This window comes from Zosterops lateralis, assembly GCF_965231275.1.
Source record: "Zosterops lateralis genome assembly, chromosome: 11".
Taxonomy (NCBI): domain Eukaryota; kingdom Metazoa; phylum Chordata; class Aves; order Passeriformes; family Zosteropidae; genus Zosterops; species Zosterops lateralis.
The window spans coordinates 3,119,802-3,142,489 of NC_139771.1; the positions used below are offsets into that span (position 1 = coordinate 3,119,802).

At 38.3% G+C, this 22,688-nt stretch overlaps 1 protein-coding gene across 1 annotated transcript; it reads left to right on the forward strand.

Annotated features, from left to right (window-relative positions):
- Window positions 1-21: 21 nt before the first annotated feature.
- Window positions 22-20,203, forward strand: LOC310913778 (inter-alpha-trypsin inhibitor heavy chain H3-like). Its single transcript, XM_083869468.1, has 20 exons — window positions 22-136; window positions 4,075-4,098; window positions 5,254-5,420; window positions 6,439-6,543; window positions 6,970-7,132; window positions 7,888-7,998; window positions 8,461-8,586; window positions 9,009-9,125; window positions 9,864-10,032; window positions 10,347-10,472; window positions 10,722-10,903; window positions 11,883-12,068; window positions 12,374-12,513; window positions 12,869-13,023; window positions 16,522-16,572; window positions 16,940-17,053; window positions 17,633-17,837; window positions 18,916-19,088; window positions 19,555-19,666; window positions 19,766-20,203. The coding sequence occupies exons 1-20, from the start codon at window positions 47-49 to the stop codon at window positions 19,893-19,895; spliced, it is 2,646 nt and encodes an 881-aa protein (XP_083725594.1). The 5' UTR covers window positions 22-46; the 3' UTR covers window positions 19,896-20,203.
- Window positions 20,204-22,688: the final 2,485 nt, after the last annotated feature.

A 22,688-nucleotide genomic window follows, 5' to 3' on the forward strand; every position in this document is an offset into this window, starting at 1 on the left:
ATACTTATTCATATCATTCCAATTGGGACCTCACTTATTTTCCAAAATGGGGAACAGTCTATTGCTTTTTATTTTAGTATTGATTCCTGCCCTTGCATCCTCAGACTTTTTGCTAACACATGTCAGAAACATCAAGGTAAGTAATCAACCGTGAGTGTGGCTCCCATTCCTCAAAGATTAATTTCTTGCAGTTTATCAGCATTTATCAGAGAGTTCATACAATGCTGGCAGCAGGAGCTCTGTGTTCTCTGGTACTGCTGGACACAGGATAAAAGCTGGAACTCAGGCTGGTAGGTCTCAGTTTTAAACCAGCTCTGAAGTTCTCTCTGTCTTTTTAAAACATCCCTTTCCTCTGTTATCATTGTCACCACGTAATGGTGACATATTTTAGTAAAATATTTAAATGTGTAAAGCAATCAGTGCTGCCAGGGAACTGACTTTGTCAAGGAATACAAGTGAAAAGTTGGCTCTGAGAAGCAGAAAACAGAGATGTAACGTGGCATCAAGATAAATGCCCACTATCCAAATTACATGGTAGGATTTTTCCCAAAGATTTGCATGTTATCACAACATGAGACAGATCTCTCAAAGAAGCCATTCTGGTTTTGACTGGATCTCTGTGTAAGGCAGTGCTGCCTGATGTTTTGCCTAATTTTCTTTGGTTAAATTGCTGGCCACTACTCCTCGCCTCCATAAATTATTTTCCTCTCTCTCAGTGGCTATGGACTCTGAAAAGTTACAGAGGGCAAATCTCTTTAGGGACATTCTGAGTTATTGGGTAGAACAGGACAAAGCAATTTACGGTTGATTGCTGTTGATCAGGTTATGATCTTTGCCAAGACTTTTTCTTTAAAAATCAGGATAATAACATGTCTAACTTTCAAAAATCAACATGAGATTTAATGCTGCAAACTGGAAATGCCAGAGATTCTTATTATTTAACCATCATGTAGCCTAGATATATTATAGCTTTTTCCTGCTGATTACCATAGTGCCTGTGGTTCTCTGTATGTCGTGCAATGCTAAAGCCTTTCTAAATGGAAATCTGCCAAAGCTCTGTGTAACGCTCCATCCATAAATGCAGAGCACTGTGGAAAAGTCAGTTGATTTTCACAGTTTTGTTCTGTACTTCATGCAAATGCGATTTGATTGAAATGGAGGAGATTGCTCTGTAGGGTGAAGGTCTCAGTGCCCATCTGTGTCCTGGCCCCTTTGAGCAAGCAGTATCCAGTGCTGGAGCGTGGCTGCAATTCTGGCTGCCTGATGACCTTTGATATGTCAAAGCTGCTTTTAGAACCAAAGCCAGGCAGATACAGTTGGCAGAAATTCTGCTGAAAGTGGAACAAAAATCCACATCAGGGTTTCCTGGGTGTGCTGGCACACCGTGCTTCAATGAGCTGCATTATGGGCTCTTCTCCGTGGCACCCAATCAGCATCACTTGGGGTTATGAAATCTTCAGTGTTGTTGTAGATTCAGAGATAATTTCCATGCCTTGTTTTCCTATGTAGCCTTCAGGGGTATATGCAAATACCTTGCTCAGTGTTGTGGATTCCCAGCAGTCACTGCAAGATAATTGTACAGTCTTTGCTGAGTCTTTTAGTAGTGCTGTGGCTTAGTTTTCCAAGCTGTACAATCAGGGCTTCTTTCAGCAAGTACTGTAATGGAGTCCTCTTTTCTCTCTCTGTTTTCTTGGGAGCTCAAATTTCTTTTCCTCTCCAATTTCTGTAGGTTTTTTGCACCTCTATTCTTTTCTACTGCCACAGCAAAACAGTATTAAACAAAAGAAGAGTTTGTTGCTGTCACACAACTGAAAAATAATAAATTCTTATAATTGTTGCACCTGGCAAATATGTGAAAATAATACAGAAGCATTTTATCAAGTAACAATTACCCAGGGTAGAGGATGTTAATTCTCATTTTAGTCTAGAATTGCATAATCATTTTGATTGGCACACTATTGCTTTTTGCCCACGTAGTTCAAAATGACCTTGATGTCAGTGATGGCTCAAGTTACACCCAAGTGAATCATTAAAAATGAAAAAATCCAGAACAAAATCAGAGTCACGTAATCTCTTTGTGCAAAGCAGGGTCAGCTAGAGCAGGTAGCTGGGTGATGTCCAGCTGGATTGTGTATCTCCCTTGAAGATCAGCCCAAGTGCAAAGTGAGTAGTGCCTTTCACAGAGACATTTTTCTGTAGTTTCAATGGAAATTGCAGAGTACCCCTCAAAATATTTACAGAACCAAAACAGAACTCCTTCAAACCTACTGTTGAAGCCATAATTGTGATAAAGAATGTGCACGACAGCAATTCTGTAAAATTTAAATGCAGATACAGTATCTTTCAGTTGAATTGCCGAATTTGTAGTTATATACATTTTTATAGTTTTTTGTTGGTTGGTTGGGTTTTTGTCTCGTTGGTTTTTTGGTTTTGTTGTTTGTTTGTTTGGGGGTTTTTGTATTTTGTATAAACTGCCTGGTAGTTCCACTGTAAGGAAAAGTTTGCACCAGCCAAGCAAACTGACATTTCACAGGGTTCCATCTTTTCATTTCCCAGGGTTCATGCCTCAGTTTGTATTTTGTAAGGGGAAATGACAAGCTGTAAGACAGTATGGATAGAGAAAAGATAATTCCAATATTGAAAGGTCAGATTTGAGTCGGTGCACACTCTATACAGGTATTAAATGAATCCAAAAATGCTTGTGTAAAGGAGAGATGAACGCACAGAAATCATCTGGGTGGCAGTAACAGTTTGAAAGATGAACTTAAAGAAAAGCACACTGACTGCTTTTTTGCCAGACTCATAACAGCAGAAGAGAAGCCTTCACCCTCAAACCTTGCATTACCATAGGTTTAATATAGTGTCTTGAAAAGAACCCCAAAATAAACAAAAAATAACCCTCTGTGTCTCAGTTTCCAACTATGAAAGGTATGAAAGTCTTAAGTGTACTTGAGATGTGTATCTGATTTGTTGTGTCCTTCCCCCTGCATTTGGTGTAGTAGGTAAACACAATTCCACAAAATTTGACCCCCAAGGCTCTTGGAGCCAGAAGAGATAAGGTGTTTGCAGCTGAGCTGATGGGAATTGAGTTACACAAGCTGTTATTTTAACAGCACTCCGGAAGTTTGTTTAATGCCTGTCCTCTCTTTCAGAGCAGAGTACGTGATATTGGACAACTTCTGATATTTGCACCTACTCTGGGACCAAATATGGGAACATCCCCCACGTTTTAACTGCTTGTTTTCCCCCCCTCCATGCAGCCTTTTGTAATGACAGCCTCTCTTCTCTAATCCTGCTGAATTACCTTCCTACCTGGTCATGTTAGGATGAGAGGCTGGTGGGCTGAAATGGGAAAAATTTAGGAGTCTGAAAAAATGTAAGGATGCATCTGCCTGATAGTTTGGACTTGTGTGACAGGGGAAAAAAAGGTGTAAACTGGGTTTTTTATGCTTTGATACAACCCTTTTATTTCTTCCAAAGGAGAATAAGCTTGAAAAGAAAATATGTACTGCAGGACCCAGATCTAGGAATTCTCAAGAAAAATATTTCACTCTGAGAACAAGATATTTTGGTTTTACTTGAGATCACCATAGAGCTAATCTATACTTGAGGAGGACCTATTTATTAAGCAGATTTTACTGTATTATTCTTTAGTCTCAATGACATTTAATTATAAATGGCACTGAGCATTTGAGCCTCTTTTCCTCTCATTCTTCCTCATATTTCAAGGGTCCACATTTATTTTCAGCTGGAAGAAGACACTTTTTGTGGCACAGGAGCAAAACATAAAGTGAGCCACATTCAAAGTTTAACTTACCTTTCAAAACCACAAAGTGAAAACCAAGATTCAACAGAGCTGGGAATGCCATAAGCAAAATAACTATGACCTGCCTCACATCCCTTACTTGCTCTTCCCTCATATTTACTTCAGTTTATTAACTAAGACCTTTCTCAAGCCTTCCTTCTCGTGGTCTTCTTTTGACTTGTGACAATGACACAGATGCTAAGAGATTTATTTCTAAATGCAGCTTTCCTACCTAAGTCCTGATTTTTTCCTGTTTTTTCTCTTTACAGAAGCGAAATGCTGATAATGACTTGGTGAGTAAGGCTTGGTTTTGTCTGGGCTACCAAGATTTTATAGTGACAAGAATGTTCTTACTGGGTTCACAAAATGTTTCTGTGAATCCAGTCTGAGAAAATGGATATTTCTGAGTGTGTGACAAGGGAAACAGCCCAGAGCTGCCTGTTTTAGGCAGTAGGACTAACTAGACAGTTTCTTTCCAAGCTCTGATGGGAGCTCCTGGACAAGGAAAGAGAATGAACGAATTATTTTTAATCTCATTTTATTTGAATAAATACCTACGTTTTTTGAAGCCACCTGTATCTCTTACAGACTTTTATTCTGTCTTGGTTTTAGTTTTCCTTTTATATTGCAGTTATTGCTAAGGAAGGCAAGAGACTTTGTCTCTAGGGTTGATTCCACTTGGCACCTGAATTCCCCTTCAGCATGGGTTAAATGTTTTGATTGTTTGGGGACCTTTTTAATCAATCATCAGAGATCAGGCCCACCATAAAATCTCCAAGGTTCTTTCCAGTGCTGGTTTTGCTGCAAGAAGCAGACCTTGTTGTTCCCAATGGGAAAATCTGTTGTTACCCATGCTTTCATTTAGTGTCCAGAAACCTTATACCTGTGCATTCAAAGAAAATAAGTATTGCCTTGCCCATTTCCTTGTTTAAAAAAGACTGAGCTCCAGCTGGGAGGAAGCTGAGTATAACATATAAGGGAATTTGGAGGCATTTGGTCTATTTTTAAACAAGAGGATTACTTACATCCCTGCTCTAGGAGTCAACCACTCCTCAGTCGTTGTATTAGTGACTGTAGTTACCTACAGTCACTAATACAGCAATTGAGGCAGCAGTAAACAGTTGTGCTCTTTGAATAACCATAAAAACTCACTCTCTCTGTAGAAAAAAACCTATTCTTATAATGGCAGTATTTTTGCTGTGGTGGTAGTATTTTGTTAAAGTCTGTAGTTATAACTTGTAGAATAGCACCATCATGCCAGTGAAATAGAAATCCAAGGAAACACAACTGTGTACCAATTCTTATATTAGGTCTTTCTTTCTTTTTGCTTTGGAGTGATCAATGTCCTGCTGTGGTTTCTCTTTAAAAATATGATCATAACTGATTAACACATACATGAGTGTAACAGTTAGTGCTCTTTTTGTGTTTTTTCATTTCTCAATCTACAGGTTGTCAATGGGATAGAAATCTATAGCGTGAAAATTGATAGTAAAGTAACTTCTCGGTTTGCGCACAATGTCATCACCAGTCGAGCTGTCAATCGTGGCAATGCGTCCAAGGAAGTCTTCTTTGATGTTGAACTCCCTAAGACAGCCTTCATTACCAACTTCAGCATGTGTGTACTCTTTACAATATTGTTAAAGAAGACTAAAAATCTATGCTAATTCAACTGGAAAAAAACTGAACCCAAATGTTCATTTTTTTACTTTGCCATTTGAATAGATTTCTAAATACCTCCTGGGTAATTTTCTGGTATTATTCACTTAACGTGCAAGATATGTGGAGAAAGGCAAACATTGGTACATCTGTAGAAAAGATGACTAATTTTCAATTATATCTATTCATCATCATGAATAGAAGGGAACCTTAGGGAATGGGGGACCTTTCCTGCAGATTCATCCACATTTTCAGAAATACCTGTTACTTACTCTGGTATTATCAAACCAGGAAAGTTCCATTACTTAATTTCCCTGATGGCATTATAGCCTAATGTATCTCTTCATTTAAAAATCATATTTGAATGAAAGACAGAAAGTAGAATTATTCCTTTACATGTGCCTTCACTTGCAATCATGTGCAGTTCACTATGATGGGGTTTGATTCAGTTAAGCACATCCATCTCTGCTGATCACACTGTGCCTGCTTTATCTCCAGTGAAGAAGAGCAGTAGTTTTAGGGCGCAACCACTCATAATGCATTTTAGAACTTCTGTGATAGAATGAGGTGATGAGAAATGGCTGCTTAGTCCTCTAAGGAGTTCAAGGATGAAATGCTCCTCTGTAGACAATGACATCTGGACAGATGAGTCACATCCAGAGTTGGTTTGCCATGAGATGAGATGAGATGAGATATGAGATGGTGAAGCTGCTGAAGTGTAGGAATATGGCAGGTGTAAATTGTGTTGCTGTAGCCCAGTTTTGATCTAATTCAAAGTAAAAATTGGTTTAGATTCTTTTATGATACTGAGCACAGAGCTCTTCATTCCAGCTGAATTTTTTGAGGAGCCTGTCTTCAGTGAAAGCGCCCAAATCTTGGCACTAGCAGGTCTCTGAAAGTGGTTCTTAGCAAACAGATCAATAAAGGGAGAATTCCTGTGATAACCTCCAATTGAACTAGGACTTTTTCATCTGCAGGACAATTGATGGTGTCACCTATCCTGGAACTATAAAGGAAAAAGAAGCTGCAAAAAAGCAATATGCGAAGGCTGTTTCAAGAGGACAGACTGCTGGTCTTGTCAAGTAAGGATCACATCTTGTGTGGCTTCCACAGCATCACTCCATAGCAGGCTGTGAGATTGGGAATGCTGTGTTCTGGAACTTTGCTGACGTTATAGGACCAAAGAACAATCATTAAGTTATAGTTATTGTAACACAAATTGTAAAAAGGAAATACAACCTCTGACTGCACAGGCACTGTCTGCAACTATGGACAGGCTATTCCTGCAACTTCCACTGACTCTGTGTGACCTATTCCAGGGACTAATTTCACAGGGAAACTTGGATAAATTCTATGGGTTGAGTATGATTCTGAGAATTGATTGATGTTTTTTTAGCAATAGATCAAAATTCTCATCTTTGTTTTACTTCCTTTCAAAAATCATATGCCACCAACAATAAATATTGTGAAAGAGGATAAAGATCTTTTTCCTACCCACTTAAATGCAGAGCTTCAGGAAGAAAAACAGAAAAATTCACTGTCTCAGTCAACATTAAAGCAGCCAGTAAAGTCACATTTGAGCTCACATACGAGGAACTGCTGAAGCGACAGTTTGGAAAATATGAAATGTTCATCAAAGTAAAACCAAAGCAGCTTGTCAAAGATTTTGAGGTAAATGGCAAACTGATCAAATTTGACTGTAATTTAAGAGATGATGAAATTGTGTAAATCTGTTGAAAGGGGAGTACCATGGTCATTCCCGTTGGTTCACAGGTGAGCTAAAGGCCATATAACATTTCTCATGAGTACCATGGGGGGCACTCACCAGCATGTTTTAATCCAGGTTTTTACTTGTAAACCTGACAAATTTGTTCATCTGCTGAGCATTCCAAAAGAAATCTTGAATGGAAACCTGAAAAAGCCATTACAATGCCTTGGAATTGTTGGTCTTCTTATCTTCTTTTCTTTGTGTTAGAGCCAGGATTAATACTTAAAATTTAAGTTTCCAGAATTCCAACATGAATAACTGTATATACCTTTATAGCATAAACTCCAGCTTTCTCACACCACTGTGAAACAGCACCATGTTTAAATCACAGTGATGCATATGTCACATTCTGTAATACTGCAGCTTTTTGTGCCCATCACAGGATACCACTATCTAGCTTTACAACAAGACATATTTCTATTAAAGTTTACTTATTTCTAGCTTTGTTTTTAACTTCTGTGTTTGAAAAAGCCTCTTTGGCTGAAAATATGTCTGAACAAGTATAGATTTGGACTGCTATTTTAAATTTAAAAAGTAAATTTCTTTGTTTTTCTGAAAATACCTCTTTCACATCTGTAATTGCTTATCCTCCTGTAAATAGCTGAGTTGATGCATCATGGTTTAATTAATGACAGTAAATTTTCAATTACTATTTCAGATTGAAGTAGATATCTTTGAGCCCCAGGGCATCACTGAGCTGGAAGCAGAAGGAACATTCATCACCAATGAGCTGCTAAATACCATTAAAAAAACTTTTTCAGGAAAAAAGGTACATTGATTACTACATTCCATGATTTATTTATTGTGGTTATAATTCTGAAATAATAATTTCATTGCTAGCAATGGCAGCAAGAGGAAACCTGGATACCAGTAAGATTATCTCTTACAGAAAAACTGGATTGCTAACAAGTAGTTTTCTCTTGTATGGGGGTGGTAGAATTCCTAAAACATACAGCAGTTTTATCAAAGGTGGTGCTGAGAGTGAAGAGCTGGCCCAAAGCAGATGGGGAAGTGAGCATATGGAGAAAGCCCTGGATAGCAGCCTTCATGTGTCAGTTACCAATAAATTTCTAAATACATATGGATACAAACAATCTAGTAGCTAACCTGATAAAACAGGTTATTCTTATGTCTATGAAAATAAATATACCAGCTTAAAAAAATGCAGATGTGTTCTGTAGAAAATTTTCAGCTGTTAAGGTTCAGATCTAAGGAAGACTTTTCTTTTCAGGGCCACATCTCTTTCAAGCCAACCCTCGATCAGCAGCGAACCTGTGCAAATTGCTCACAGTCTGTCTTGGATGGGGATTTTACTGTAAGATATGATGTGAAGAGAACAACTCCAGATAATTTGCAAGTAAGTGTAACAACCTGAAATTCCGAACTGTTAAACAGTTTAAGTTGCGCAGTAAAAGTCAGTGAGCAGAGAGGGCCAGCTGTTTCCTATGAGACAGACAGCTGAGTGTGAGCAGGAGTCAGTCTTCAGGGTGGGATCCAGGAGTGGAGTCCATGGATGGGAACAGGTATAGCTGTGACACAGCTGGACACAGATGTTCTGACACTGTAGCTCAGGCAGGGACTAAAGGCCCAGTCTTGCAATTAAATGACACTCCTGAGCCCATGGACAGAAGTGAGATTGGCCAGGGCCATTAAAACTTTTTAGGCCACTCAGAGGCTAGAAATTAAATGAAAGTAATATCTCCTTTATCTCTTTTACCTTTATAATGTACCAAACTTCTTAGTGGTGCTGTGGGGTTTTTTAACTTTTTTTTTTTTCAGATTGTCAATGGCTACTTTGTGCACTTCTTTGCACCATCAAATCTTCCAAAGTTGTCCAAGAATATTATTTTTGTATTGGATACTAGTGGCTCAATGAGTGGAAGAGAAATTGAACAAGTGAGTTATTACATTAGTGTAGAGTTCCAGTGAAAGAGCTGGAACAAAGTGCTGGGAGGGAGATGGTGCTGGGAGGGACACAGTGCCTTACAGTGCACAAATGCTGCTCAAGCTGTACAAAGTGACTCGGTGGTGGGGCCTTTCTAATGCCCAGTGCCAGATGTAGTAGTTTGCAGTGTTACAAAATCTATACATTTAGCCTATATTTACTTATAAATGTCATTAGTTCAAAACTCTAAATGTCAACATTTCCAGAGAGTGTTGTCATGTGTGTTCGACAGTTCCAAAATAAGCCATGCATACAGATTATGTGCATTTTCTCTATTCATTCTGTATCTGGGAAGCAGCAGCTCTTTTCAGAGTTATGACTGAGCTAATGTTCAGAATTTTCAGGTTTTGGTTCTGCATCAAAATATCCAGGCATGCTTGTTTATGAGCTTCTCCACTAACCTGTAGCCCATTTGGCATGCTAGCTTTTCTCACTGTAAGCAACCAACTGTGACAGGAAAGCTGATTTTCATCTCAGCTACAAAGATTTACCAGATGTTATTGCAGCTGACTTCTCTAGAGTTACTCTGAAATAGACACAGGAACTACAAGAACAGAATAAGAGTTTTTGCAATATATACTGTGCAGGAGTAAAAAATAGCCCAGTGCTGAGAGATTGATGATGTAAAATCTGTAAGCACATATTCTGTTAAATGTTGAATCATATATTTAAATCTCTTTGTCTTATAGACAAAAGAAGCACTACTAAAAATACTAGATGACATTAAAGAAGATGACTTCTTCAATTTCATATTATTTGACAGTGACATATCTACCTGGAAAGAAACATTAATCAAGGCCACTCCTGAGAATCTGGATGAAGCGAGGAAGTTTGTTAGGCAAATTTCTGCTCAAGGCAGTAAGTACTTGACTGGTTTTGCCAATAGGTCATTGAGTAAGTTAATTTATTGATTGATTCTGTGAATGCAATGCTACAGTTTGTTAGGTTTCAGATTACTGATGAGGCACTCCCGAAGTTCAGTTTTACTCAGAACATCTATTTCTCTTTATGTTTCCAAACTCCAGGTACTTTTCTATCTAGACATCTCCCTGCTTGTAAATCCAAATCTTTCATATTCTTACTGTAATGAAATCTCTTCAGACCCCGGTGAAAAATGGGGTCTTTATTTTGACAGCCTTTGCTGAACCCAAATTTCTATGTCTGCCTCACAGTGACAAATTTACATGGTGGTTTGATGAGAGGAATTGATATTCTGAATGCTGCTCATGAACAAAACCTTGTGCCCAAGAGAAGCGCTTCTATAATTATCATGTTAACAGATGGCCAACCAAATGTAGGTAAGTAGGTAAGTTTCTGTTGGATGGAATAATAAAGAGAGTTCATTAACTAAAAAACAATGCTAGTTAATATTGGCCTACATCTTTGACTCTTGGTTATTTTCATGATTTGAATGCTACTATACCAGCATCATAGTACTAAATCAGCTTTTGGTAATGTCTCCTAAGAAACCTGAACATGTCAAGTCACATTTGATTTTGTGATCATTTTATCTGTTTTGAAAACAACTATTTCGTGGTCTGATGCAGGTGTATCAAATACTCATGATATTGAGAAAGCAGTGAAGGAGGCCATTGATGGTAGATACACCTTATACAATCTTGGCTTTGGCAGTGGTGTTGACTATGGCTTCCTGGAGAGGATGGCACTGGAGAATAAAGGATTGGCCCGGCGAATTTATCCTGACTCTGACTCAGCTTTGCAGCTTCAGGTGCAGTAATTACCATCTACATGAGATCAGAGATACATTAGGTCAAAAAGCTGTTCCTGTTATTGTTTTCATATAATCAAAATCCCAGTGTGTAATCTGATACTGAGATACTCTGGAGTCTACTGTGATCAGAGTATTAAGATCATAGAATAGTTTGAGTTGGAAGGGACCTTCAGTTGCATTTAATTTTCCCCTTCTCTTATATAAGCAGGAAGTGCAGGGACAGTAAAAGAGAGATACTGTGGGCTATGGCAGGGGGTTTAAAACTTGGTATAGGGTGACACAAGCCACAGTTCTGAAGGACACTCTGGTGGAATTGCTGCAGTCATTCAATCTCCTGTACCTCACAGATCATGTGGTTAATGTCATGTCAAGGGACAGGAAGATCATAAAGCTCTAGATATTCTTCCTTTAGAAACTTACTGCAAGCAGGTATATCTTTACCACACACCAGGAGCATTTTGGAGTTGCATAAGACATGGAAACTGGTATAGGCCATACAGAGTCTTTTTTTACTTCTCATATTCCAATAGCAGCCATTCAAAGAATTCACCAAAGAATTAGATATTAGATTTCATTGCAAGCTCTGCTAAAATCAAATACCAGTCTCGTTTGATTATGTTCTCGTGTCAATCTTTGCAGAGAAGGGGTATAGAAAATTATCTCTATCAAATAATGGGAGGCTTGGTATTCCTCTTGATTTATATTGATGGAACTCATCATTCACAGCACATTCTCAAGTATTTCTCTTCTCTCTTAGCAAGACTGAAGAGTTTGTATGTCCTTTCTTATTTCCATTATTTGTAGATTTCTAGGCCTTGCTCTCTGAGATTTAACTAAATATCTAAAAATTTCTTATAAAATACACTTTTAGTTTTCATTGCTGAAATAGCAGGATGCTTCTGGTTACAGATCTACTCATAAATTAAAGAAACAATGATAGTTAAATGTTTTCTTTTTTTTTTTTTCAATCCTACAGGGGTTTTATGATGAAGTGTCAAATCCCATGCTCATAGATGTGGAGTTAAACTACCCAGAAAATGAAATATCAGACCTAACTACTAACAGCTTTAAGCATTTCTATGATGGGTCTGAGATTGTGGTGGCTGGGCGCTTTGTAGACAGCAACCAAAACCATTTGTCTGTAGATGTAAGAGGTGAAGGTGTAAGTATGGATTTCTTTGACTTCTGTAAGCTACACAAAATCTCTGAATGCTTCTTTTGCCTCCATTGTGATGAACAAAAATGCCATGTGAATGTGAAAAACTGGGTTATGTTCTGTAGTGTATACCTCTTAAATTCCCAGGAGCAATGGGACAAAATTCCTCATACAACACTGGCAATTTTCTGGTGTAGAACCAGACTGGTTTTCAATTCCATAAGATTTTCAGGTGTGAAGGCCTTAATTTTTGGGAAGTTCTGCCAGTGCCTTGCCACTTGTGATACAGAGAATATTCTTACTCCCAACAGGCTAATGATGCCTTGTCATACACTACACAGCAAGATGCTGAGCAAACAGCTCAGGCTTTCCAAGAACAACAATACATTTTTGGAGAGTACATTGAAAGGCTCTGGGCTTATCTTACCATTGAACAACTCTTGGAAAAACGGTAATTATATCTGGAATAATTATAGCTGGAATAATACCTTAGCTCTAAACCCCTCACACCCTCTGACCCTGCAGTTTCTAGGATGTGAAGCTGAGGTGCGAATGGGAAAGCATAAAAATCAGTGAGGGAGATCCACCAAGCTCCCTAGCCTCAATATTCCTGTTTCAGGTTGCAAATGAAACATTTTTAAATTATTGCAAGTATAAATCACAGTTTTGCCTTTCTCTTGGACAGCCAGTAGAATCAGAAGTGCTCTTAGACTGTGACAGATATATCTTATTGATAAATTACCTGCAGAGAAATGACTTTACTTTGATTGAGCAATCTGATGTTGGGAGTCTCTTCCTGTATTCAGTCTTACAGCTACAGGAGAAGAAAAGGAAAACCTTACAGCTCAAGCCCTGGCCCTCTCACTATTGTACAAGTTTGTAACACCACTGACATCCATGGTGGTAACAAAACCAGAAGAAAATGGCAATGAAGAGGGGATTGCTGATAAACCCACTGAAGGTATAGACATCTTCACAATTGTAATGTATTTGAGAAGCCAAGAGTTCTTTGATGTTCCCCTAAAGAAAGGCTTTCATGTGGGCACAGTTTTAAATATGTATCTGAAAAATCTACTTTCCAAGCCTGGCACGTGTGTCGTTTATGCAAAATTACTTCTCATTGTAAAGCTCATTTCCATCAAACCATCCTTCATTACTAAATCATATGGGCAAAGCAGTATAAATTTAAAATAAATGTATTTTAAACTAAATAGAAAAACTATTTCAGAAAAAGACCCTGAAAACCAAGAAGCATTTTTAATCTAATAATCCAGCTATATTCAGATGATTCACTTTCTCCTTTATTTTTCTATATACTTCAGCCTAGGGATAGATGTAGTAACCTCTTTCCGCATGAAAAGGGAAAATTTTCAAGAGCTCTTTCTCAGGCAGGATGTATCAGGTTGTAAAAAGATTGAGATTACATATGTAAAACACAATAGTCATATATATATTGCAGAAAGAGAAACGATTATATTGAAAGCACACAGTTTGTTTTCAACTCCTCCAATATTTTAGCTAATTATGAACTCAGTGAAACTCTTTTCTACACTTCAGCCTCTCAGTTTAACCCCTGTGGAACAAATATTCTGTTCCTCTTTGCTCTTTGGCCAAGCAAGGCAGTGCTCTCTGCTCAGTGGCCCCAAGCCATCCCAACTTCATCTCCATGTATTGTTGGAGCCACCCTCATCCCACAGGTCTGACAGAGGCTTTCCAGTCTCTTCTGTCAGCATCCTTTATTTTTTCCCCAACTTTTGTTTAAGGCCCCTAAAAGTTCCTTGGAGGCTCTGTGTGGGCTCTCTGCTGCCTTCTGGATGAAAAACTTTCTAATCTCCTGATTTTGGCATAGGAACTTCAGGCATTTTAGCATAACAGAGATACTGGAGATTCATGTGGTTTTTTTCAGCTGCAGTAAATCCTGAAACCAGTGACTTGCTAAGTGCCCTTCAACTCTGAATTTTTCTCCAGGAATTCTGCTGATAAATTTTTGCACTATTTTTCATGACTCTTGTAATGGAATACTGACATAAAACCCCTTCATGATTAATTTAACCTTCGAGTTACTACATGACATAATGACTTTAAAGTTTGCAACTGGAAACTTTCCTCCATAAGATGGGAACCCCCAAACATCTGACACAAGTGGCATCCACTAAGTCATCTTCAGTTCTTTGCTTTCCCTTTCAGGTATTTGTAGTACAGAGCCTCTTTTCTGAACCTCTTTCCAAAGAAATTCTCTCTGTATATAGAGAGTATAGAACAGTAATAGGAGAAAATACTCAAAGCACTGCCCCTGTGTAAGAAAAGAAAACAATTTTACTCACCCTGGAGTCTCAATTCACAAATCAATGTACTGAATCATCCAGTCAGTATTAACAGAATCATCCAAATGCCTGGAAAACCACAAAATACTAAAACCAGTAAGGAACATTTTGCAGTATAGGTATGGCACAACAATAAAACAAATCCAAATAGAGCTCTTGTCCCATACATAACAAGTAGCAGTTCTGCTACACCACATAACCCATTTTTACTTCCAGTACATTTCCATTTGATCTACAAATACTGAGTTTTATCACTGGAAAGAAATGGCATTACAAAATACTGAAGATAGCTAGCTGAGTTTTCAAACAGTTTTTTTACAATGTTTTATTAGAATCAGAATCCTTGCTGTTTAATTGCATAACTGAAACTGTAAATTTCTCTTTTTCTTCCTTTTGCTTCTTACCTGTGGTAACAGCTGAAGGTATGTACATTTCTTATTAAAATTACTTAATATTTTTAATAGAGATGGATTTCCTACATTACTTATTTGATCTAGAATGCAGTATTTTCATAAAATTCATGGGGAATCAATCAAGATCATGTTATAAATAGATAAACAACTTTTCATATGGATGAGTTTGTATGTAGTGGTTTCAGTTTAGTTCCTGTCTCTGATGATTGCAGAATCAATCCCATAGAACTCAGGCTCAGTACAAGTTAGCTGCTCTGCAGGGCTGGCACTGGGGACTTCCCTGTGTAGCAATCTCAGACAAAGATGCCTTAATTCATGCCATGATTGCCACTTCCAGAGCACAGAGACACTCTGACAGAATTTCAGATATAAAAAGCAGAAGAGCAAAAAAATGTGGAACCAGGTGGGCAATTCTTCCTTCCTGGAAGTGCAGTTTAGAACAAGGCGGCACAGAGGGATCAGAGGACAGCAGGTTGTGCCAGTCCCAGACAAAGCAAACCCCATGCTCTTGGAGAAGGAACATTTGTGGTGGAAAGCAGGATGTGCTTTCAGCCCCTTCAAGATTGTTGCTTTGTAAATGTTAAATAAACTGCTTTGACTAATTTTTTACTTTGGAATGTTTAGAAATTTGTACATAATTACAAGATTTTGGAAAGAAGAAGGAATGAAGTAGGTGAGATTGAGTTTTGGTCTTTGTAGCTCCTAAAATACCATTTTGTTTCATTCAAGCAGGGATGTTCACAGGTCCTTTGACAGGTAAGTCATTTACTTTACTTTTCTAAAAAGGAGCAGGATCTATCAACTAAAATTACCTGAGGCAGAGATGCCTTTTCTGGCAGCACAACTGCATTTAAACAAATACTACCAAATTCTGCTCACTGCTGAAAGCACACTTAAAGGTTGAACAATACGAGGTGACAGAGTTTCAGCTAAATAGTTTATAAAGTGTAAATGCCTGTTCATCAAACCACCATTTTTTTCCTGAAAGCTATTTCCCAAGAACAGAGGATGGACTTCACTCTGCATTTCCTTTGGAATTATGTAAAACAAGGGACTGTGATGTCAGCATCTCTGGCTAAATTAACATGTTCAGTCACTTGTGCAAAAAGCATCTGTTTTATTCAAGAGACAGCAACAGATCCACCAAATTTCTGGCTGAGCAATCCTGGAAATGGGAGAATTAGATTTTTTTTTTCCCTCTGGAGATTAGTGCCAGTCTCTGTCTCTGTCTGGCTTTTTTCAAGTCTTCACTGAAAAGACTGTAATTCATTCTGGGAAAAAAAAAAATCAAACCAAACAAAACCAACCCCCCTCCCCCCAAAAAACCACAAAAACAAACAAACAAAAAACCAAAAAAAACCCCACCCAAACAACGAAAAACCCCAAATGTCAAAAAGTCAGAAATTTTCAATGGATGATGTTGCATTTCCTTGCTGATAACTTAATCCTCAAGTCTGAAACCTTTGTGTTCTACAGAAAGGTTGCTTGGGCTATAAGGAAACCCTCAGAGCAATTTAGACTACAAGTGAAATCTGTCTCTATCCTGAAGCTTTTTTTATTTCAAAACCAGCACACAAACTGTCATTCTATAGATTACATGCTTGAAAAACTAGGATGCAATTACTGATTTACCTACCATATTAACTCCCTGACATCTTACATGGGCCATGCAATTTTCCATTTTGGTGTGAGTTTTTCTAACAACTTTCTTTCCTTCTGCAGCTTCACCACTGTATCACACATATGCATCACCACCCACATGGTATACTAGTGGTGAGTAGCTGGAGTAGTGTCTGTCTAGAACAGAAGAGAGTATTTAAGGCTAAATTACACATTCTTATTAATATTTTCAATAATTCCCTTCCATAAAAGCAGCCATTTTTAATTTTTAAGGGGCAAGTATTTTAATTTACTTTTTAAACATCTCTCAATGTCTTATAAAGATCAAGTGATTGAAATTATATGTGGTCATTTTCTCAGTCCTCCTTCCCATCAGTAGGTTTCATGTTGATAACTGCCTGTTTTCTATTAAATAATTTATATTTAGTTATTAAATTTAAATATTTAGCATTATTAAATGTTCATGTGGAGCTTTGACCCTGTGTATCACTATACAGACACCAGTGATTTGCCTTTACAGTTGATGGAGATCCACACTTCATTATATCAGTACCACAAAAAAAAGATGCCATTTGTTTCAATATCAATGAAAACCCTGGCATGATCTTAAATTTAATAAATGACCCAGTTACAGGTGAGTTTTAAACTTTTTTTTTTTTTAATACAGGGTACTTCTAACAAAATGTGTTTAAAGGCTATTTCTCTCTTTATAATGCATAAGCTTTTATTCCCAGCAAAGTTAGCAGGAGGTCCTGTAGCTATGATAGCATACCATTACCATGACTGTTTTCACTTCTTGTAGCAAAATGAACTTTTAAACTTACTTTAAAAACCACTGTGAGGGTTGAGAGTAGTAATTTGTCTCAGTGAGTTGTAGTGGAAGCAATAAAATAATCCTTAGGCACCAGTTTTTGGAATATCTGGTAAAGAGAGACTGATGTCACTCAGACTTTGTACCCATCACAAACCCTCTGTGCTTTGGGAAAAACTGAACTTTTCTCAACAAAATGATTGTTGGCTTTGTGGAAATTCACAGAATAACCCCCAGAACTTTATTTTGCTTTGGTACAATCATGCACAAGTAATTCTGATCTATTTTTCAACTCATATTTAATGGGTTGATGTGTTAAGTTGTTAAATTTTCAAGACACTCCTTGACATCAGTTGGTCAGGTCCTGTCTATAAAACAATACTTATTTCATTTCTGTATTAGGCATCACAGTCAATGGAGAACTTATTGGTGATAAGAGAGCAAATAGTGATGCAAAGGTCCAAAACTCGTATTTTGGAAGGCTTGGTATTGCAAATAAGCAGCTGGATGTAAAGCTGACAGTAACTCCTGAGAGGATCACAATCCAGAATGGGGATGAAAAAACAGGTTTCACCTGGCTGGACTCAGTCACCTTGCAACAAGCAGGGTAAGACTTACAGAAAGGGTATCAGGCTCTTGTAGTACTTTCTACTCTTCTTAAAATATTTTTAAATGTTGACCAATAATATACTTCTAAGATTCATGTCTGAATCTTCACAAGCAATTGATTCAAGCCCTACTGGATTCTGCTCTCTACTTTATTGTATAACTGCTGAATTAGTCACAAATGTCTCTGCTTGAAATAACTGAATGAAGACTTTTCCCTGATTTTCTATTGCTATGACTCAGGTAAAACTAGATTTGATACTGTGCTATGTGTAGGATTGTCTTGCAAATACTTAAGTAGTAACTTCAGACATAGTGTGTGATCTTTCAGTGGCGTAACAGTGTTCCAAAAACTGATCTCCATTTTAAAAATGGAACTTGTGGCAGTTACAGAATTGGTATATTTTTTCTTGTCAGCAGGTATATTTCTCATGGGATCTGTTACAGAATCATTTATACCTATGCAAAAGGTTTATAGAAGGAACAGGCAACATTTTCTCTTCCTCCTCCTTTACATTTCACTGTGTAGAATAAAATTTCTGCCTTCTCAAGGCCTGGTAGTGCAGCAGAGCTGTCATTCATAGACATGATTTTTTATTGTGATAAACACACGGATGATATCACTGACATAATCAGAAACAAATCCTCTCTATCCCAGCACTAAAATAGGCAGTTTGGGAGTTGACTTCTCTGAAAAACTAAAGGAAAAAGTGTCATGTAGCATCCAGGCAAAGAAGTGATGGTTTTATCAATGGAATTTGTATCACTGAGCATGAGGTGCTGTATGTACATATCACCAACCTATCTGTGACTAATTACACTGTTAAAGGACAGGTTTTGCTGAAAACATCTTACTGAAAAGTTTAAAGGCCAGGTAACGTTTTCCAGTGTCCTTTAATATGATTCTGTGACTGTGAACAGAGAGACTCCATGGACCAAAACAGGTAGCACACCCTCTCTCTTAAAAAACGCTGAGCGGTTTATAAAGCTGCATTTGTTTCTTCTTCTCACATTTCTTTCTGTTGCTGTTAACTCTGGTAAACACAATGTTCTAAGTCATGTTTTTCTTTTTTCCTCAGTTTAACTTTGATAATTAACAGGAAAAAAAATCTGGTGCTCTCAATGGGCAGTGGTGCCTCATTTGTTGTTGTTTTGCACCAAGTATGGAAGAAACATCCTCTCCACCAAGATTTCCTGGGACTGTATACATTGAAAAGTGATAAACTGTCTGACCAGACCCATGGATTATTAGGTATGACTTTGTTTAGTGTTTCCCTGATGGTCTTTCCTTATGAGGCTACATAGTTTATAGACAGAATATTGTACTTGTGCTGAGAATAATCACTCCCACAAATTTCAGAGATCAACATATGGATTATTTGATTTTTAAAAAACCGAAGACTTGGAAAACATGTAATAAATTCAACTGAATAGAGAGCACATCAAGTGAAGATATCTTGAAAGATATCTAGAAAAGGCTGTAATTGTTCTGTGCAGTCAGAAGCTGGAACTTACATCCAGATGATGTGGATGCAATTCTGGGTTACAATAATACCACAGGCATATGTTCAGCCTTACCTGAAACTTAATGTTTGCTCATCCAGTCAAAACCCTGAAGGGTCATGGAAACCAGTACAGGAATGTAGAAATTCTGGGATTTCTGTTTGGTTTGCTTCTGTTTTTATGCCTGAAATGGTAATTTTCACTTCTCTTTTCAGGCCAGTTTTTCCGACCCATTGATTTCACCATACTTGAGGTTCATCCTGGGTCTGATCCCAAGAAACCAGATGCCACAATGATTGTTAAAAACAATGAACTGATTGTAACAAGGTACAAAATAATGAAGTCCTTAGCAAAGACTTAGGCAATATTGTTTGTTCAGGAGCAGTTCCCACCTCAGTACTGTCATGGCTGTGTTTTCCCTTCCAGGGGCTGGCAGAAGGATTACAGAGGAGATCCTAAACACGGCGTTGATGTTCCCTGCTGGTTTGTCCATGACAACGGAGCTGGGCTCATAGATGGTGTTCACACAGATTATATTGTCTCCACTCTCTTTTAAGCAACTACAACCTCCTCCAAATGCACAGGCAGACAATATTTGTCTGAAAGAACATATAAGAACAATTCAAAGCATATGAGCACACCGTGTTTAGCAAGGACAAAGTATGATGGTTCTCCTACAGAGTTTTACTGTGTATTTGATCCAATCTGAAGAGCAAGATCCCTCATACTCTGAAGTGTCCTCACTATTAGGTTTAAAATTCTGACTTTAAATGCTACTTTGTGAAACATAACAGAAACCCCCTACCCAATTTTTAGTCAATAATTGAGTGTCAGGAGTGATTAAATTAAAGTATCAGTACTCAGTGTCTGGTTCTGTTATTCTGACAGCTCAATGTTCTCATGCCAGTTTCACAAAGCCTGGGGTGCCAGATGCATTTTGGAATTGAGCACAGGAGGACATCTGGCAGCCCAGAGCAGATTTTGGGATAATCCCATGGTACTTGGAACGACCTGACCTCCTGACTGTGCAGTGCTGAGGGCTGCTGCCAGCACAGGAGGGGATTCTTGGCATCCAGGACTTCTGTATTTTAGCATTTTAATTTGAACCTAATTTTTGAATGTCTGAATCTTTATAAATGAATGTAACACCAAGGTTGCAAGCAGCACTCACATTTGAGTTATGATAGCTCTTTTGGACTGGATCTTTCTTCAGGAAGACCCTTCCTTCTGTTCCCATAAAATAATTTATTAACACATTCAGGGCAGGTGCCCCATTTATTTATATATTCTTTTTTTTTTTTTTTTTTTTTTTTTTTTTTTTTTTTTTTTTTTACTGCAAGAAATTGCAAGCTCTTACTTCTAAAGAAGAAAAAAAAAACCAGCCAACCAAAAACATGTTCTCTCTCTCCCCATATTTCTTATTTACTTCAAGATTTCTTTTAATCAAATCAGCCACAAAAAGGCAGTTGTGGTCTCACATGGCAAAGCAGAAAATCCCCCAAGAGTAATAGGACAAAGAAAGTCATTGTATGGAAAACTGAAATGGAGAACACAGAGAAAAGAGGAGTGTAGTGGGAGAAACAGATGATAGAAGATGTGATAGCTTAAATTGAAAGAACAAGGGTAGAGATGAACAAAAATGCAACAGAAAAAGAGGGAAAAAATTGATGAAAAATATACTTATTGCTAAATTTATGGGAGATATACGGGCCTTTTTGAGGAGCAGAATCCTTTACTGAAAGCAGCAGTTTTGTAGGAAAAAAAAAATAGGAGAGAGAGTGTCACAGTGGCTGCAGATCTTTGCCTGCTAAACCCAGACAGAAATGGTGACAGAAAACAGTAATTTCTACAGAAGGAAATAAGTGACTGGAAAACAAGGAAGGCAGGAAGAGCAACAGAAAGGAGTGAGAGAAGACCAGAACACTGAAACTAGTAAGCTCAAGTTTACATGGTTCTAAATTTTTATTGTAAGAAAATCAATTAGATGGAACAGAATGAAATCAATGATCCATTTTGAATCCTGAGACAGGAACTGTGGCTCTGCCCATGGGGGCTGGTCCCCTCCTCACTTGCTCATTAACACAATAAAGCAGAGCAGTGGACAGCAGACCTTGACCTACCTGGCTGGCAGAGACAAGGCAGTCCTGGGCCAGCCAGAGTTCCTGTTTGATTTATGGGGATGAAGCAAATTTCTGGAGGTGTCAGGAATGTTGTCTGTGACTGAATTGGGAGCCACAAGTTGCTCTCAGGGGCTCTGGTCTGCTTTGTCAAGGCTTCTGTTCAATAAGCAGTGGGAGATTCCTGCAAGCAGGAGGTAACAGCAAAGGTAGCTAAAGGTAACAGAGGGGAGAGAGAAGCAGCAGACAGATGCTCACAGATAAAACATTTACTCCTCCTACTGATGGCTACAGTGCTGGTTAAAAGAGAAGTATGGGGCCATATCCTGTGAGATATGTGTAGATCTGTTACATATACACTGACACTATTCTGCATTGGAATTAGGAATTACAAAATGCCAAATATTCTTTACTGCATCTGCCTTCAGCTTCTGAGCAAGGGAAGGGAATATAGGAAATCAGAAACCCATCAGAACTCACTCTGGGGCTTGGAAAGCACAGAAGGAGAGTGACTAAACAACAAATTAAGACACAATTATTCAAGGGAAGAGTGGAATGGCACCAACTTACAGAATGGAAAGCACATCTGCAGAGGGGGTTTGGGAGCTGCAGCAGCCAGCCACACCAGCGACTTCAGGCTGCTGCGGAAAGCACAGAAATCTCTGTTAGCACAACTTGCCTGTTCAAAGTCAGATAAAATCTTTGAACAATGTGAGGAGTTTCTGTTGTACCTCAATAAACTCCCTGGCCCAGAGCTTCTTTGCAGCAAGGGAGAACTGCATTATCAGGACAGGAGCCTGGGAAAGCTCAGGCACTGCAGTTTGAGTGCAGCTCTCAAGCATCTGCTTGAGCCTCACTGAAAGCAGAGGGTCCAGGTGAAAGTTGCCCCAGCCATGAGCCACTGCTCCCTGACCAGTGCTGGCAGCAGGGCAGGAGGTGGCACCCTGCAACTGAAAGCAGGGAATATTGAATTTGTAGCAAGTCTGCTGATATAACCCTAGATCAACAGCTTGTGATTCAAATCCCAAGTTCATCTAAAATGGAAACAATGAGATTGGGAAGCCTGTTTTTGATGCAGTGAAGTGAGCAATCTGGTGCTTCCAGTTTCCAAATTCCACATTGTTTGTCATGTAATTTGTGCAGCAAAATCGGCACCTTGAAAGTACAAGCAATTCACACAAACATATCTTGGCATCGTGACTGCACATTTCTTTTAAAAAACAGGCTTCTAA